Source organism: Python bivittatus, unplaced genomic scaffold (assembly GCF_059951505.1).
Source record: "Python bivittatus isolate LINGU-HERP-01145 unplaced genomic scaffold, Pbiv_v1 ctg000480_np1212, whole genome shotgun sequence".
Taxonomy (NCBI): Eukaryota; Metazoa; Chordata; class Lepidosauria; order Squamata; family Pythonidae; genus Python; species Python bivittatus.
Window position 1 is genome coordinate 75,938,751 of NW_028277075.1, and position 19,519 is coordinate 75,958,269.

The 19,519-nt window shown below is 41.8% G+C and overlaps 1 protein-coding gene across 1 annotated transcript in view; it reads right to left on the minus strand.

The window, feature by feature from the left end:
* CFAP65 (cilia and flagella associated protein 65) overlaps positions 1-19,519 on the minus strand; it is a 40,555-nt gene that overhangs the window by 11,650 nt on the left and 9,386 nt on the right. The window contains exons 7-21 of the mRNA XM_025164870.2: positions 18,139-18,339; positions 17,210-17,572; positions 16,707-16,844; positions 15,049-15,294; positions 11,340-11,564; positions 10,930-11,088; positions 10,449-10,614; positions 10,218-10,346; positions 7,983-8,199; positions 7,490-7,618; positions 6,586-6,762; positions 6,075-6,141; positions 4,894-5,004; positions 2,130-2,321; positions 1,361-1,519 (exon numbers count right to left, since the gene is read on the minus strand). Coding sequence (XP_025020638.2) covers positions 1,361-1,519; positions 2,130-2,321; positions 4,894-5,004; positions 6,075-6,141; positions 6,586-6,762; positions 7,490-7,618; positions 7,983-8,199; positions 10,218-10,346; positions 10,449-10,614; positions 10,930-11,088; positions 11,340-11,564; positions 15,049-15,294; positions 16,707-16,844; positions 17,210-17,572; positions 18,139-18,339 — 2,679 coding nt within the window. The remainder of the gene's footprint in view (positions 1-1,360; positions 1,520-2,129; positions 2,322-4,893; positions 5,005-6,074; positions 6,142-6,585; positions 6,763-7,489; positions 7,619-7,982; positions 8,200-10,217; positions 10,347-10,448; positions 10,615-10,929; positions 11,089-11,339; positions 11,565-15,048; positions 15,295-16,706; positions 16,845-17,209; positions 17,573-18,138; positions 18,340-19,519) is intronic.

Genomic DNA, 19,519 nt, shown 5'->3' on the forward strand with positions numbered 1-19,519 from the left:
AAAGGCAATGTACAAAGCAATGTATGGATGTCGTGGAAGCAAGGATGGTTTTGAAGAACAGAAAAGTAAGGAGAGGGAATGGTTGGTGTAAACCAGATGTAACTGTATTTCTTTTTCTTATCTCATGCCTTAATTCCTTTGGCCCGCTATTGTTTGCTCTCTTTTTTGTGCTTTGTATAATACTGCTTAACCCAAAAGGGATTAGCGTGATGAGTATGTTCACATGTATATGTATGTATGATGGAAGAATACTATGGGGGCAATACACACTCTATCACTGCTGTTTTCTGAACTTGCCACTCTATGATTGCTCTATTCATTATATTTTTGGAGAAAGCAGAAGAATCTCTGAGCTTCAAAAGAAAGTATAACACATCCAAACTTTCTATTTTATGTCATTAATAATGGATTTCTTAGTACTCAGTCAGATTTTACATGTTTCAAATGCACCAGGATTGCCACTGATAAATGCTTCCATGTGTTGAAGCTTCCAATCTCAACCACATCTAGCATAAGCTGTACTGCGGGGACCGATTGGAAAGCATGGAGCTACTAGCTCTGTTATGAGAACCATTTAATCCAACTCACAAACATTATGGCCATAGAATGGATTCCTCACAGGCAAGCGACTTGACGTGGTTCTCATTTTATTAGCTGTCACACGATATTTATGTTTGAAACCTCCCATAGGATATCCCAGCTCGCTCAGGACTTTATCAATAATGTAACATCCTGAGCTTGCAATAAAGTTATCTGACTGAAGAGATCACCAAACTCAGGTTTACAAGCCTAATACCACTTTGTGCCTATATGCGGACACATAATAATTCTGCATGACAGATCGACACATACTGAGATTACGGCAACTTTGATTTCCCTGCTGTTGGGAGCTGCCAATATACCAGGAGTCACTTAAATCAGAGTCACAACAGATATGTTATCCAATGGGTGGGACAAATGCCTGCTGGCATCCTGCAAATGGCAACCAAACAATACCAGTGGCAATATCCCCATCTTTTATTCAGTGGGACTGCATGTCATAGCATGCCTGGCTCATGATTGGAGAGCTCATACTGGACCTTCTCAGAACACATAATAGCCTGCACAATGCACAGCTTTAGCAATGGATACAGCATGAAAACTGTTCCTTTCTGTGCCTTGCCAGATGCTTGTCAGATAAACAAGAATCTATTAAATTTTTTTTATTATAAAGAGAAAAAAGACGTTACTTGAGATAAAACAGCATCATATAAGAATGGCTTTCCCAGTGCCAGTGGCTCACTTACTCCTACTGGCAATCTGAAATCTCTGTTACAAACTCTCTCGTGTGATACTGGAACAAGTAAACTCCCAGATTTACCAGACCAGGTACTGTTAATTTGGCAGAGACTGGTGTTGTTGCAGCAGACACAACTTGGTCAAATTGTGCTGTTTCTCCCATAACTTGTGGATCAAAGCCTACTCCTTGGAACGTAATTAAAGCAGAATCTCCATCAAGGATATGGATGGGTACATCCACCTATGCAAAGAAAAAAATGCAGCTAGAAGAGCAATGACAATAATAAAAGAGTAGTTGAAATTATCTCTTCTGTCGATTTACCTTGGGGAGAAGATGTATTTAGCAGAGCATAGTGTGTTAGGAAAGAAAAACAAAGCAAAATAGGATTGTTCAAATCAAGATCAAGGACTGGGATTAGGAAGGTGAAATCAATAATAGTTGTAATAGCTTAAAAGTTGGAGGGACTGAAAAACAGCTCTTAACAGAAACAGACACAAAACAGCTTTGCTGCAGTGAACAAATACCAGAACTTAATTGAATAAGAGGAGTCAACAGAACGTAAGTTCTAAAGCTGTACAAAACTGGATTTGGCAGTTCAGACGATTTAGATGTTCCTGTGTGTGTGCAAAAACAGCTCTTTCCTAACTGATTTGGAAATCTGGAACAACCTAGTTTCACTCATAAATCCATTCAGGACTGATTTTCCAAATCAGAGCAACAATTTGAATCAGATCTTGCATGATTCATGAAGGCCTAATACAGTTCAACTGGCTCGCTAGAAAGCATTGAGAATGGCAAGGAATATAAATTCCTAAAGGAAAGTGCTTATTCTTAAGAATAAGAGCCTCACCGAGTACATTCTGGCTTCCAGTGGGCAAAAAATCCATTCAGTGTGGGCTGTTAATCCAGGGCCAATCTCTCCTCGTGGGTTCAGGCAGGTAAAAACTGCATGCTGGTGATTCTCTTTTTGTACCTTCACCAGCGCATCCACCTGAATTTCATAGGCTGCACTGGTAGAACCTCCATTATACAATTCATAGATCTGCAGGAGGGAGAGACCAGTTCCATTTATTCTATTGGCAAAGACTATTAAATATTTTCTGCCAAGATGACCATAGGTACACAATATCTATTTTGTATAGTTACTTCTCTATTATATAACCACTGTTAGAGGAAAATTAATTTGGCAGATATTAATAGTGTAATATTAATTGATTGATTAAATATTAATATTATGAAGCAATCTTAAAATTTAAAATATATTCTTATATTAATTATAAGAACGTAAGCTGAATGAATGAAAAATATTCTCCAGCAGGATTCCCAAGCTATTTGTCAATAATATTACTTTGGATTTCTATATGTATGCATATATATCTATCCAGTGCCAAAGCCTACAAAAGCAAACAAAATAAACAGACAAAGAATATCACACAACAAGGGAAACACATAACACAGACCAAACAATACACTGCAAATAGGTATATCACTTACTTATCCCAGAGCTTGGAGAAATGACCATTTTTAAAGATTGCCTAAAAGTTTGCAGGGTCAGGATGGTCCAAACCTCCAGAGAGATAACATTCCAAAGGGCAAGTGCCACAACAGAGAAGGCACACTTCCTAGGTCCCATCAGATGACATTGCTTAATGAATGGGACGTGAAACATGCCCACCCTGCCTGGGGAGGCAGAAATCATGGGAGAGAGTTCATCCCTCAGATAGCCAGGCCGTATGCCATGAAGGGTTTTGTAACCAGCACTTTGAATTGCACTCAGAAGCCCACTGGTAACCAGAGTATTTGCACAGCATAGATGTTGCACGGGTGTACTGAGATGCACCCATAACTACTTGTGTCGCTGCATTCTGGACTAGCTGTAGCTTCTAAGATACCTTCAAGGGCAGCCCCATATAGAACACATTGCAATAGCCCACATATGAAGTGACCAAGGTGTGAGTGACTGTGAGAAAGGATTTATAATCCAGGAAAGGGTGCAGAAGACCCTCAGGAGCTTTGTGTCTAGGAGGACTCCCCAAGTTGTGCACCAGCTCTGAATTAGAAAGTACAAGCCCATCCAGAATCAAAGAAGAAAAATCATTGGGACCAAATAATCAGCACCCATACCCACTCAGCCTTGTCAGGGTTAAATCTGAGCTTGTACCTCCCCATCTAGACCCAAACAGCCTCCAGGAACAGACATGACCATGACAATATTCCTTAGTTGATCAGGGGTCAAGATGTATCATCAAGTGTAGTGATGGTATCTGACCCCATGTTGATGGATGACCTCACCCAGCAATTTCATGTAGATGTTAAATAGGAGAGGCGACAGCATTGTGACAGTCCTGAGGTACCCTGCAAATCAGTGGCTTCATGCTGGATCTCTCCCCACCTGTCAACACTGACTGGAACTGGGCATAGAGAAAGGAGGAGAACCCCCACTTCCAAGCCCCAAAGCCAGTCCAGAGGATGCCATGATCAATGATACTGAAAGTTACTGAGAGATCAAGAAGAACCAGGACAGTTGCACTACCCCTGTCCTGCCTCTGCCAGATGTCAACAAATGTGACCAATGCTCTCTCCATACTGTGCCCCAGCCTGAAACCCAACTGCAATTGGTTTGGATAACCTGTATCTCCAGGGCCTTCTGGAACTGCAGTCCAATTACCATCTTAACAACTTTACCTAAAAAGGGAAGGTTGGAGACTTACTGAAGATTGTCCAGAACCCTTAGGTTCACCAGTGGTTTCTTGAGAAGGGGTGCACCTCTGCTTCTTTCAAAACAGGCAGAACTACCTCCTCTTCCAAATGAATTTACCATCACATGGATTTAACCATATATCATGTCCTGGGAGGCCTTAACCAACCAGGAGGGACTTTGATCTAAAACACAGGTGGCCATACTAACAGACCTAAGGATCCTGTCCACTTCCTCTGGCATCACAGGATCAAACACTTCCCAGGTAACAAGACCACCCCTTTGACAACTCAACAAAATCTGTCTAGTTGGAGTCTAACTCAGAGTGGATCTGAGTTACTTTTCTGCCAGATGCCTAGAATATTCCTCATAGATGTCTAGTATATGAGGAACATTCTTGGCATCTGGCAGAAAAAGTCACTCAGATTCCTGTAGCAGGGAATGGGTCACTTTAAACAGGGCTACCAATCAACTATCTACAGATGTAATAAGAGCAGAAAAATAACTATATTTTGCCACTTATCACTACAATGTAATCTCTAATATGAGGTGTTACACATGCTCACCCAAGTTTACTCTTTGCCTTTCTTCAGCAGTGCTGTAGGCACTGAGATGTTGTTTCATCTCCTGGAGCTCCTTGGAACATCAAGGAGTACCACAGGATCCACACAGAGAGGCTGCAGAAGCACAATCTGACCCAAGGCCTTCATCACACACCCATTCCAGTCAGGGACTAAGACCTTGGTGGAACTGCCCACCAGATTCCAAGAGAAAACCTCAAGCTCCCCTGAAACTATCCAGGTCTCTTAGTTGCAAAATGATCAAAGAGGTCCTACCTCCCTGCAAAGGGGGCGGAGGGGCAGCACCAGCAAACCAAAAGCAACCAGAAAAACAAAGCCGTCTTTTGATGACTCACTTGTTTAGGAGAATTATAGGTGCCAATAGCAATGGGTGTGAACACATGTTTAGTTGAAGTGAAGTGAATGTAGTGGCATCCCAGCCTCAGGGTCACACCAATGAAATTCAGCTGCAGATGCAGAATAAAAAGGAAAGAGATAAAATAATAGATCGTTACTTGCACCATACAGGCTGTATGTATATCAGCTGCAAACAGTGCCTTCCCCCATTCTCATTCTTGAAAAAGTTAAAGCAATTCTAGGGAATGGCCCAGCAGCATTCTCAGGGATTCTCCTCATTAAACCCCACATCAAGGCTACCTCTACAATGCTCCACTAGCAGTGTTTGGCTACAATCTAAGTAGGATACAGAACTCTGGTTGGGCAGCTGACAAGACCTAGGCCAAATGGACTGAGCCAAGGGAGCCCACCCAAAGACTTTGCACACAGGCACAATTAAGCCCATATTTTTCAACATGCAGAACTCTGGATTTTCAGCTGACAACAATTCCTGGAAGGGAAAAAAATACAAACAAAAGGGAATACAGTACTTCCACATGAAATCTAGAGTGTGTAATGGACATTTAATAGAAGACCAGTAAAGCATGAGGGAGACATCCACTGGGGAATAAAGGGAATTGGATTTTAATTGAAAAGTTAGGGAAGGGGGGAAGCAGGAAAGGCAAGCTGAAAACAGTCTTGAAGACCAATGAAATGAAGAAACCACTGATGGTGTAAAATGGAATAATATCAAATAAAAATAAGCACTGTGATTTCCATTTTTCTCAGGAAGGATACCAAGTTGGGATAAGCTCTCCTTTGCCCCCATCCACAAACCACACAGATACAATCACATTCTAACTTGACTGCCACTAACACAGAGAGAAGGTGAATGAAATCATAAGACAACTCTTTTTCCAAACAGTGACTGCTAAAGAGAAAATTCTGCCATCAGTATAACTTAACCCCATAGTGCCTGGAGTAGTAATGATAGGGATGCTTATGGATGAAAAGCCATAGGTCTCAGATATGTTATGGTGAGTATGTGAATCATAAAAAGCACACTCTGTATCCAAGATAAGGCCATTTCACCAGTATACTGCCTCTTGTTGCTATAGCAGCCAAAGAATTTGGTGTGGCTTTAGGGAAGGTTTATGACCTCCTCTTGCGGAGTTTCTGAACCTTTCACCTAATATCATACCAGAATTTCTCGACCATGGGAGACTTTTAGTAGGACTGGAAGTCGGTCAGTGCCAATGAAATCATGTCTGGTGGAGGAAAAACAAATATCAGTATTAGAAAAATGCATAAATGAAGCCATCCCAAACTCTTAACTGAAGAATCCTATCTCAAATAAGAGATCAGGAACAATTCTTTCCCTATTGCAGAGCTGCACTGTTGTATAAAGAGCCTCCTGGACACAAGGATAGCACTGGACAAGAAAGAACAGCATAAAGTTAACCTAGAGCTGCCTTAGGTTCTGAACAAATTCAAGAATTCAAAACCTAAGCCCTGGAGAAGGTAGAATGATGCAGTCCTCTGCTTTGGGAATGGTGTTGAGAGAACTTTGTTGGGATTTCATATCTCGGGTGATCATAACAGGGTCCCAGACTGTGGGTTAACTTGGTGTGCCCTACCTAGCATAGGAGCTGAAGTTGACATCTGGGTAAGATCAGGTCTCACATGAGGAAGGAACTATGGTGTATGAATACCTGTAAGACAGGTGTATAGTTTGCTCTTGCCCTGGAAGAAGCTTTCCTGTCTTGGGAGAGATGGCGAAAAGCTGATTATCCTGGATCCGCATCTGATGCAGCTCACTGGGATCAAACTCAGTATTTTCTGCCCAATATTCCATGTCAATCTTCTGGTCCGAAGGAAACAGAAAATCCCTACAAAAGCAGTTAATGCCCGGAAAAAGAAGAGGAAAATGCGTAGATCTAATCTTCAGGAGACAGAATTACATTCAAATGCCAGGAGACTATCCAACTGACAAATATTCTCAGTGCTGAGCAGGCTCTGATCATTCTGCCTTCAGTTGATGGGTATCAATGGCCCATCCGTATCTTATCCAGTATTCAATCTAGGATTAACCAGGTCCAGGAACCTGAGGAACTTTACAACAACATAAGTTCTCTATACAATGCTCTATAGAATCATAGATGGCAGCCATCTAGTCTTCTTCCCTTCTTAATGCAAGATTGCTACAGTATCCTGACTAGCAAACCTCTGTCAGTGATGAAGAGCCATTTCCATTTCCCCAGGTAACTGGTTCCATTGTCAAATCTTACATTCACAGCCATTCTCTGAACATTCCAGTCAGAAGAAATTAACCACCATTGAAGATGCAGTTCTAATAAAGCTTTCTTTTCATTTGTTATGGCTCAATATTACTTATAAATCAGATCACTGTGGCCTGTTAAACAAGCCAGGCACAAGGGATAACATTTGTGCTTAACTTCAGAGAAATTTTCCCCAAAATTAAATCCATACCATGAGGATTCTTATCTGACGTGTCCTAAATTACCAAATGCAGGAGGAAGATAGTCCTTAGTGCAAAAATTCTGAACACTAAAAAGAAGCTATTCCTGGTTAGGTCAGTGATTGAGGATTACACACCAGTTCACAGGTATCATTCCATTGTTCTGTACCATCAGCACAATCACAGAGGGCTCACATCCGACTGGAGCTGCTCCAAAATTGAAATCCACCATGACAGGAGTGTAAACTGGGGGGATTCGCTGAGTGCTGTATGTTGAAGAGAAATGGAATGTGAGAAGAACAGTGGAGGAATTGTTCCTTTGATCAACAGTCCCAGAATCTGGCTCGCTTATGTAATTGCTTATGTCTTGTTTGACAGCAAAAGAAAAAGAAAAGAAGAAGTTGTTGCAGACTATGATGCAATCAAGAGTGTTCCTGTATGGAGGAACTGAAGGCTAAGGACAGTGTTGTCCAAACTTGGCCACTTTAAGATGAGTGGACTTCAACTCCCAGAATTCCCCAGCCACCATGGCTGGCTGGGGAATTCTGGGAGTTGAAGTCCATTCATCTTAAAGTGGCCAAGTTTGGACAACACTGGCTAAGGATTAGTAAGAGAATAAAGGATTCTTACCTGTGCCTGGTGGGCACTCGGAAAGTGAGCTCCTGTGGTGTCGGCTCTCGCTCCAGATACCGGTTCAGAGTATCCATGGAAAAGAGCCGCCAGAGGTGCAGCTTGCTGATGCCAGAGGCACTGCCTGTCCCACAGGCATCAATGATGCAGATGGAGGGGTAGATGCCAGTTGCTATCACGCAGCAAACTGATTGCTTTTCCCCCAAAGGGTTTGCAGCTTGCATGTGAAACAAGAAAACAGTCAGTACAGCAACCTTACTCTCAGACATACAAACATATGGCATTTGGGATGCAGGAGATGGTAAGAAAGGGACTTTGTTTTCAGTTGCTGCTTGTAATTAAATGAGTTACCGTCTTATACTCTACTTCCCCTGATAAGTCCTTCACAGTCTTCCACCACCAGGCACAAGTGGGGAAAAAGTGGAATTTGTTCTATTTTTTTCTTCATCCCCCATATATTACACAACTTTTAAAATAAATTAATTACTGGATTAAATGTGCACTTCAGCAAACACCAGGAATAACACACAGCCTCTAAAATCATCAAGCATCAGAAATCGTAGGCTTCCAAAATGGAATGGAAGGGATAACCACTGGCTTGAATGGGAAGAAAATAGGGCTTATATTATAAAATAAATGCAAAATAATCTATTGGTGGTGGAGGCACCTGGTGAAGCCCATGATCTTTTATCTCCCATTACAGATTAATCCAAAACAAATAAAACTTGACAGGCTTCTTCAGGTGCCTCTCCTATTAATTGCAGCTCTCTTGTAAATATGTTACATGTTCCTCAGTTTCCAGAGTAGAGGGAAAACTCTGTGCAACTTTTCTTTCTTTTCCTTCTTGGTGGATATTTTGTGATATGAAAATAATGGAAGAAACAAGCACAGAACAGTTAAAATAACACTGTCTACACCTATCTATTGATTCTGTGTTTTGAGGCAGGATGACTGCAAATAAAAACCTCACTGGAAGCATCATTGATGTCCTTCAAATATTTGAAGAACTATATATCTTCCCTTGTTTACTCTTACCTCCTTTCCTACCCCATACCTGTCTTTTGCAAAGTCCTTATGCTATCTTTCCACTATCTTGACATTTCCACAAATCTTGGAGTCCCCTAGCTGTGTCAATATTTCTGGTGCTTTTGTTTCTGGTGCTTCTTAAATGGTTCTCCTTTGGTTACATAAAATCCACAATGACACCTTGAGCTCATTAACTTTTAGGGTAAGTGGGGGTTTTCCCCATAAAAATAAGGGCTAAAGGACTTCCTGTTTTAGTCCTTATCTTTAGTTTCCATTAGGATTACACATACTTTAAACTCTTTTGCTTTAAACTCCTCCAAACTCAGATTCACCATAAAATTAGCTGAAAAATCAGTCCCACTCCTTTACTGATACCATTATCTCAGTACTACACTAACTGTGACACTGAACAACTGAAAGTCACATTCCTTAGGTTGGGGAAGGACTCTAGGCCATTTGATGTGTCCCTAAATCAAGTGCATATATCATGTTGCCTTAATATCAAATCAGACCATGGGTCCATCTGGTTTAATACTGTCTCCAATCTAACTGACTCTCCAAGTGATGAGCCAAAAGTCCTTCCCATCCTCTACTCTCTCTGAAACTTGGACCTTGTTAGCAGGTCCATGAGCTAACACCTTTTGAAATTCACTGGGCAAAACCATAAGATAGCAAAATCCAAAAATCAATTTTCACCCTGAAGGGAATCTCTAGTTCTTCTTATGGTTTCTCCTATTTCCCAGCCATCATTCTAGATTTGGAGCACAAAAGCCAGTTTATCTTTTAAGAGTAAAATGGCAGGTTATTGTCTTCTCCATCCAATCTACCACATAAGGAATAGCCTGCAGGTGTATTTTACCAATCCTTGAACGTAGTTAAGACTTACTTCACTTGATGATTAAGAGGAGGTCTTGACCCTAAACCCCAGGACCAAAATTTCACCAGAGTTGATTAGAATGTGGCAGAACAAATATGGGGAAGGCAAATAACAAGTTCTCTCTGCTTTCCAACTTTATAGTTCAGGTCAGACCTCCATTAAGTTACTACTCAATTGTGTATCACACAAATTTCCTATTAAGTTCAACATGTGTCAAAGCAAGGGGAGCCTTTTTTTAATCTGCTGTGGATTTTCCTACTTCCCCATCACACGTACACATTGCTTAGTTGCTAGGCTGCTTTGATGGTCACTAGCTGCTCCCAGGCTCTTACCTTTGGGAGTGGAAATGGCACAATGGATTGTCCAGTTGTAGCGCAACCGGCGAGCTGGTTTTAGAGTTGTTTGCAAGAAGATCTTTCCCCGAGCAGAAACTGTCCCTTTGTAGTGATCAAGATCTATTGCTGTGAATGGGGAGTGGGAGAAGAAGAAAGGAAACAGTGGAATTAATAAGGCTAGACTTCAAGTGGTACAAAGCACCATTGATTCACATTCCCATTAAATACCTAAGGGGTCACTGGCAACTTCCTCAGGATCGCATGGTCCAACAATTGTTTGTTCCACACTAATGATATATTTTAAGCAGCAGGTCCCATTGTTAAATAAAACAAGGTTACATGACTGTGCGCTACCAACCAGGATGTTGCCAACATCTATCTGCTTCTCTTCTGCCTACAAGCCAAACAACAGAGAAAGATATTAAAAAACATCCATTATAGATTCTCTATGTAAATAAATTCTGGGATTAAAGATACTAAAGAAAAAAGGATAAGTCTGTGTTTTCATTAGGACTTATATTCAGTTCAACCTGACATATGCAGTAGGCATCCTCCATTGGGCTATGTGGCACTATATAGCGGGTATGCCCACTTATTACATTCCATAGCTCCATAGGTGACTGAGTGTCATGTGGGCATGTTTCAAATGGTAGCCACCTTCTTTAATATGGTTATATTAACTTTTCCCAATGTAGATGTTGTTACTTACTGTTATGGTGCCAAATGATCCCTCCCCAATAACTCGCAGAACATAGCGGATGCTCTTCGGAGTCTTGTCATCCAGCATTTCTTGATCTCTCCACACTGTCACCCAGCTCCGCAGGAGATATTTGATTTGTTCACCAGGAGTGAAAGTCCATGTCTGAGCCTGAAATCACATGCACAAGAGGAGGCTAAGGACACTGAGGTTACTCTCTTTTGGAATGGGTCAACTAGTTGTTAGAGTCATAGAGGAGCTCAAAGAAAGCTTCCTTTTCTCTCTCACTGCTAGTATCTTACTACTTTTACATGCAGAACCATGACAGTGTGAATGCATTATCTAGCAAGGCACTGTTAGTAGTTATTATCATATTTGTCTCAAGGAAGACTGCTAAATGTCCATGTAATTGTTCTGTTTACCAAAGCTTCATTGGGTAGTAGCGTCCCTTCAGCAGGTTGGACAGACAAAAGCTTTTGGTCAGATTGCTGGATTTTCCATCTGAAAAGCATAGGTAGCCGGGTACAGTTCTTGATGGTGAAGGTACGTGAAGAGCAGGTTCCCACACATGTAGGTTTGAAGTACAGGCTGCCATCACCTTCCAAGAGTAGCGCCAGAGGCTCAGCACTGCTTTGAAGAGGAATCTCCTGATGAAGCAAAGATCAGTAGAAATGATGAGCCAATGCTGAAAACCATCCATGAAGATTTAATTGGGTCCTAAGCTGGCATGAGCAAGCCTGAAAAAACTGGAACTATACAAGAAGGAAATACCTAGGCAATGTAGCCAAATCAATTCTAATACTATGAAGCTCTAGAAGTGCCATTAAACACATACAACTGCAATCTTCAAAACATGTGCATGGATTTGGACTGACAAATGACAAAAAGCTGCATTGACTGAAGCCAATTCTGTAGGGAATTTGGGAAATTCAGGGTGGAGGTGGGGCGGGGAAGATGATACCCAATTATGCATCTTTGTTGCTGCCAAATTAAGCGATACTGTTCATGTCCTACCCTGGTGCCTAGAGTCTGTGGGGATCTGGATGGGAATCACAGGCTTCAAATGAACCCTGGTAAGACTGAGTGGCTCTGGGTTCTGGGGCCTTCCAGTTCTGGGACTATACCATCTCTGGTACTGAATGGGGTTGCACTGCCCCAGACAGACCCAGCGCACAACTTAGGGGTCCTCCTGGACACGCGACTCCTGCTCAAAGAGCAGGTGGCAGTTGTGGCTAGGAGGGCCTTTGCAAGCTTCATGTTGTATGCCAGTTGCACCCATGCCTGGATCAAGAGACTCTGTTCATGTCACTCATGTCCTGGTCACCTTCCAGCTGAACTACTATACAGGTGAAACTCGAAAAATTAGAATATCATGCAAATGTTCATTTATGTCAGTATTGCAACTCAGAAGGTGAAACCAATATATGAGATAGACGCATTACATGCAAAGCGAGATATGTCAAGCCTTACTTTGGTATAATTGTGATGATTATGGCGTACAGCTTATGAAAACCCCAAATTCACAATCTCAGAAAATTAGAATAGTGTGAAAAGGTTCAATATTCTAGGCTCAAAGTGTCCCACTCTAATCAGCTAATGAATCCATAACACCTGCAAAGGGTTCCTGAGCCTTTAAATGGTCTCTCAGGCTGGTTCAGTAGGAATCACAAGCATGGGAAAGACTGCTGACCTGACAGTTGTGCAGAAAACCATCATTGACACCCTCCATAAGGAGGGAAAGCCCCAAAAGGTAATTGCAAAAGAAGGTAGATGTTCCCAAAGTGCTGTATCAAAGCACATCAATAGAAGGTGATGTGGAAGGGAAAAGTGTGGTAGAAAAAGATGCACAAGCAGCAGGGATGACCGCAGCCTGGAGAGGATTGTCAGGAAAAGGCCATTCAAAAGTGTTGGGGACTTTCACAAGGAGTGGACTGAGGCTGGAGTTAGTGCATCAAGAGCCACCACACACAGACAGATCCTGGACATGGGCTTCAAATGTCGTATTCCTCTTGTCAAGCCGCTCCTGAACAACAAACAACGTCAGAAGCGTCTTACCTGGGCTACAGAACAAAAGAACTGGTCTGTTGCCCAGTGGTCCAAAGGCCTCTTTTCTGATGAGAGCAACTTTTGCATCTCATTTGGGAACCAAGGACCCAGAGTCTGGAGGAAGAATGGAGAGGCACACAATGCACGATGCTTGAAGTCCAGTGTGAAGTTTCCACAGTCTGTGTTGATTTGGGGAGCCATGTCATCTGCTGGTGTTGGTCCACTGTGCTTCATTAAGTCCAGGGTCAATGCAGCCGTCTACCAGGAGATTTTGGAGCACTTCATGCTTCCTTCCGCAGACGAGCTTTATGGGGATGCTGACTTCATTTTCCAGCAGGACTTGGCACCTGCCCACACTGCCAAAAGTACCAAAACCTGGTTCAATGACCATGGGATTACTGTGCTTGATTGGCCAGCAAACTCGCCTGACCTGAACCCCATAGAGAATCTATGGGATATTGCCAAGAGAAAGATGAGGGACATGAGACCGAACAATGCAGCGGAGCTGAAGGCCGGTATTGAAGCATCCTGGTCTTCCATAACACCTCAGCAGTGCCACAGGCTGATAGCATCCATGCCACGCCGCATTGCGGCAGTCATTGCTACAAAAGGGGCCCAAATCAAGTACTGAGTACATATGCATGCTTATACTTTGCAGAGGTCCGATATTGTTCTCTTTCTAATCCTTGTGTTATTGATGTCATGTAATATTCTAATTTTCTGAGATTGTGAATTTGGGGTTTTCATAAACTGTACACCATAATCATCACAATTATAACAAAGTAAGGCTTGACATATCTCGCTTTGCCTGTAATGCGTCTATCTCATATATTGGTTTCACCTTTTGAGTTGCCGTACTGACTTAAATGAACATTTGCATGATATTCTAATTTTTTGAGTTTCACCTGTAATGCACTCTACATGGGGCTGCCCTTGAAGAATATCCGAAAGCTTCAGCTGGTGCAAAATGCAGCAGTGCGGGCAGTTATGTGCGCCCCTAGAACAGCACACATACCTCTGCTCCGTGAGCTGCATTGGTTGGCAGTTTGCTTCTGAGTCATATTCAGGTACTGGTCTATAAGGGGTTTCATGTATAAAAACAAAGTTCCATGACTTTTTTCCAACTGTTTGTCCATTAGTCCCAAAAGAAAAGCCTCCGGTTTAAAGTCCTCTAGATTAGTGTATGTATTTGAATCCAAAACTTTCTGGCTTTTTTACACATCCACCAAACATGATAAAATGTCCCTTCTTGTTGTTCACATTTCCAACATAAATTTGAAGTACAAGACTGGTCCCATCCTTGATATCTTTCCAGAAGTCCCTCAAAACCTGCTTATGTCAACAGGCTTGGGGGTCTCACAGAAATGGGGATTTAATGAGTGGCTACATTGCATATAACATCTAATGCTCTCTCTAGCCTTTTTGTTTTCTCATAATAGTAATATTAATGTTTTAATTGTAGTGTTTTTGTAATTACTGGTTTTTATGGTTTTATTGTACGACACCCAGAGTCATGTTTCTGTGAGATGGGCAGCATATAAATATGATAAATAAATAAAGACTGAGCTAAAAACAAGAAGTCCAGAAGCTACACTGCCAAAAGATTGTAAATAATAAAACAATTCCCCCTCTCAAAAAAAAGTATTGTTAGGTTTTGGCTTAAGTAAACCAAGTTTAAATGACCAGATTCAATTCTGCTCTGTGATCTGGATGACATCAGGGTGGATAAGTCCATTTCCTTCCTTTTCCATTTAATTGGTAAAAATAGGAAATTATATTTGCAGACATTCCTAAGCTTCAACTGTCCTTCTCTTTTCATTAGTTAATAAAGAAAGGCGGGGGGAAGGTTGTAAAATAACACATTGCCACGAGTAAAGGAGATATCTAAATTGTTGGTGTTTATTAAGCTATATAATAGCTCCTACATTGATATGGAACACCAAGAGTTTCTTCAGCTTTAAAAACATTACCACAATTAAAGTAAAATAAAACTACTAGAGAAAGGGTGCCAAGAAGATGAAAGGGGTGATAGTATGATAAAATAGGGCAAAGAGTAGAAGGAAAAGTTTCAATTTCCTTGCTTACCTGTGTGAAAGAGGACCAGAAATTGAGATGCAAAAGCAAGGTGTGCTGTTGTATGGTTGTTTCTGTGGGGCAAGTTGAAAGGAAAAAGATCTGGTGGGCCCCTGGAATAATATATCCACAGCTGGGCTTGACCAAGACAGAAGGGCACTTCTCTCGGCCCATGTTAAAACTAATGGCAGTTGTGCCCACATTGCAGAGTAGCATGCTCCGGTATGTGGTGACATTCCGACATACTGGAGGAAAAACCTAGGAGACAGGAAGATGTTTGGATGAGAGGAACAGCCCCTCTGTGGTTTTCCTCCTTAGCTTCTGTACTTTAAAGCAGTGCCTCACAAACTTTTTCCTTCATTACCCAAAACATGTCTTAACTCGAGGACTACCTGTATTATAAAAACAATGTCACTGACTGGTCTTTATGTCATTTCAGCAAATTACCACTGGTAATTTCATCAATGTTCATCTTAATAAGAATATTTTGGGAGATTTTCAAATATATTTTAGTACATGTGGCAATCTTTAAGTCAATTTAAATGTCCCTGTTGTGATGGGTAATGGGTTTGTGTGTCGATACCCAAAGAAAAACCACTTTTACCCAATTTTGGGTAATTTAGCCAGGTTTAGGAAGCACTGCTTTAAAGGAACTTTTATTAAAAAGGAATATGGAAAGTCCTAATGATCACATGCAATTTATAGACTCTAGCTCAACTTACAAGGTGAACCCCATATATCAACTAGCAAATCCCCAAAATACAGGTCCCAAACATGTCCAGCCATTCAGTAATTGCAAACAACCACTTGCATAGAAATTAATTATTAATTAATTATGGGAGAAGTCAGTGATTCGGAAGCTAATTTAAGGCTCCAATCAGATTCACCTTCAGAGCACTGCATGCCAAGTTACCATGTTGTGGCATGCATTCATCTTTCTGACACCCAGTACGAGGATACATATCAAGCCTCCAACTCCAGCTCTGCATCTTCTTCCTCTTCACTTTAGGCAGATTGTCTCCTTCATGTTTGGATGTTTCATTTTTCAGGCATATTTCACATTTTGCCCACCAAGCAGGTGCTCAATGCTTTACTTCAGTTTTAGGTACTTTTAAAATGTTTTCATGTCCCTAAACTACTCCAAGAAGGCAGAGAGTTCCTTGGCTGCCTTATTAGCGCATCATGACTGGGCTCAGCCCATTCATCTTCAGAGAAGAAACAACAACTTGGCATGGAAATCCAAGTAGTGTCTAATCTGTTTCTGATATGGTTAAAGCACCAGCAAGGAAATGCTATCTTAGAAGCTCTGACCGATTCATGCCAAGAGAGAACAAGGACACCCTTCCCCACCCCACCCCGCTTGACCCCATTTCTCACTTTATCAGGGAGTATACAGTGCAAATTTTTGTCTAGATTTGTAATCATGCAAAACTCAGAAAAAATTCAGTTTGATCCAGTGAATCGGATGAATTCATTACACTCAGGTTCTCACAAAATGTTTTGGACAAAACACAGCATTTAAAAATGGAAACAACAGAACTGGATCTCTTACAGTTGTGGACACTGTAAATAATGTTTGTAAAGTATTGGGCTCACAAATAAGTGACTATCAGTGAGAAAACTCCTTCTACTCCACAGTCTATTTACTGTGGAGGACAAACATTCTTCACCTTGTGACAGTCCAAGGTGTACTGTGGGATGAAGTGCTGTCGCCCAGGTCGAAAAGTATGTCCACGCAAGCGGATAGTCAAACTCCAGGATGGGCACATAGTGATGGGCTCCTCAACATTGTTGTAGTGTCTCAGTACCTGCCAGTGAAAAGAAACAGAGCAAGGGGAGCCTATTAATCTGTGCTTCGGAGTGGTGTTAAACAAAGGGGTTCCAAGTCAGAATTTTACACCAGAAAGAGGACAGAACATGCCCTTCAACAAATTTCCTGCTGCTGAGATTTACTCAGTTTTTAAACCAGTTCCCTCCTACCCTCCTTTGTGAGGACATGACAGTTGACCTTCACCAGGAGAAGGTCAACACATTACCAACATGTTTCACACCAGAAATAGTGTGGACAGTCAGCCACACCAATGTGACAGGGGAAATTGTTACAAACTCTAGTGGGCTGAGAAGGTGCATATGCTAAAAAAGGTCAGCATTTTTGACACTGATCTCTACCCACCTTGTAGAAAGCAAAGCCTTCCAGTTCTGCTGCATATAAGGAATTGACCTGAGGAGGCTGGAAAGTGATGCGGAAAGCCATATTCTTCAGAGATGGGATGTCACAACTCTCTGGGATTACCTGGAAAGGACTATCTGGCTTTCTTGTCCATATAACAGTGACTTTCCCCTTTGTATGATTGGTCACACAGAAAGGAAGTGGCTCTATCTCTCGAAGACTTGCACAGCAGCCAAAATCAAACTCCTTGATGCTAAGGCTGACGTGGGGAGGATATATAGTGAGGTCACTGCATATACCATCGTGGAAATATTCAACCATGGGTTCAATGACAGGGTATTCCTCAGGAGTTTTGTCCTGCAGGATCTTAAAAACAAAATATCTGCATTTAAATAAAAGAGAAACCTCTCGTTCCACCTCACTGAAATTAAGGGAATTATATATCCATGTCCACAGGGAAGCTCAGGTTATTTAACAATCCAGGAATATCTAGGAATTATGACAGGGTGAAAGCCTATAAAATTTAGCAGTTTGCATTTCCAGGGGATATCCATGCTCATAGTATATCCTGGCAACTATGATTATACAACTGTGATGGAGTGGAATTATGAAGGCCAGGCTCAAGGAGATAAGCATTTTCTTAGCTTGCCGCAGGAGCATGGGAACTACAAGAGGATGAGACTGGCACCTCCCTGAGGAATTCACACTGTTGTGGCTGGCTGACTTGGGACCTGGGGTTTCAGTCTGGGAAGATTCTTGCTAGAGGTTGTAGCTAATAAACATAGCTGAACTGATTTTGCATTGTCTCTTGGAGTTCCTTGGGCTAGGCCTGACAACAACAGCAGAAGCAGTGGTAACCAATTCATATGCTAGGCTTCCTTGTCAAGGGAAGTAGGACTGAACAAGCCTGACTTTCATAATACATACTTTACCTCTGGTGGGAGTGTAAGAGCTCCATTTCCATCTACCAGCAGCTTGCCTTCCTTCAGCATGGTGCCCAGGATGTCTGGTGGGAAAAAAGTCAGTCCTCTGGCCACATGGGTCCAGTACCTGCTCAGGTCCTTCAGTTTCAGAGGGTTTGGGCTTGTTGTTTCTGTATGGCAGGTCCCAACCAAATCTAGGAACAATGGCTCCTGACGAGGATCAAGAGCACAAGAAAGAAAACAGTCTATTTCAGCTGTGGGGGGGGGGGTTCCCCTGGATTAGAGTGCTGCCATTTTTCCTCACCAGAAAACCTTTAATGTTATCCAGGCTGCATTGAGATGCACTTTCCTGTAAATTGTTTCCATCCCACAGTTCATACAACTACACTTGGACTGGGTCTCGTAGCTAATAGAGGCCATTACAGGTTCATCAATGTTGTATATTTTGAATAGTTGTATTCTGCTTTGAATATAATTCAGTTGAGGAGGAAAACGCAGGAATTTTCTAAGCATATTCCTGGCACTCTTGATTTCTATCTGTTCCTTTGAACTGTGAGTAGTGGTTTAACTGCAAAGAGGCACTTTGTTCTACCCTTCATTCTGAATGCTGCCTAGAAGTGTCATCCATAGAATTTGGCACAGGACAGTGAGAGAATTCTAATTCTCTGCTTACAAAACTCAGAACAACTAGCGTGGTGTAGTGGAGAAAATAAACCTAACAAAAAAATGGAGGATGCACCTTTTTCTTTCCTATCACTTGGTCGTGACGAGGGTCAAACCCAACTCCTCTCTTCACCTAATCCTATCAGACCCAAATTTGCCCCCAGACAAAGTCCAACTAAACCAAAGAATAGAAACCTCCCCAACCAGCTCACAGTACAGCCCAAGGGGAGCCCTAATAAGGGAGTTGCCTCATAGTAACAAGGTGAGAAACCCCAACCTTCCATCCTCAATCAGCCTGATGACCTCAACATTCCATCTCCTTAACAATAGACTTCTCCAGTTCTGCTGCCAGCTACCAGGACAAGGACCTGTCTAACTTCCCCAAAAGTTGCCAGCAAATCAGATCCCTAGGATTTCCTGCCTTGTAGCCCTCGACTTCTATGAAAATCTTTGTTTTCCCATTGTTCAAGATCCCTCTTTCTTGTAAAGTAGGCAGCTAACTTTTGTTGCAATAAACATAATTCTTCCCTTCAGTGTTGTGCTCTATACTGCTGAATTTTCCATGACGGGGGAAAAAATGAAACATATTAGAGCCTTAAAATTAGGCCCAATCTACCAGCATCCAAATGAAAGCCAGCCCTTTGATTTAACTTAGAAATGTTATCCAAGAAGTGAAATAGGAGCTACTGGCCTGAGACATGTCATTCAGTATAACCAGAGTTGCCTG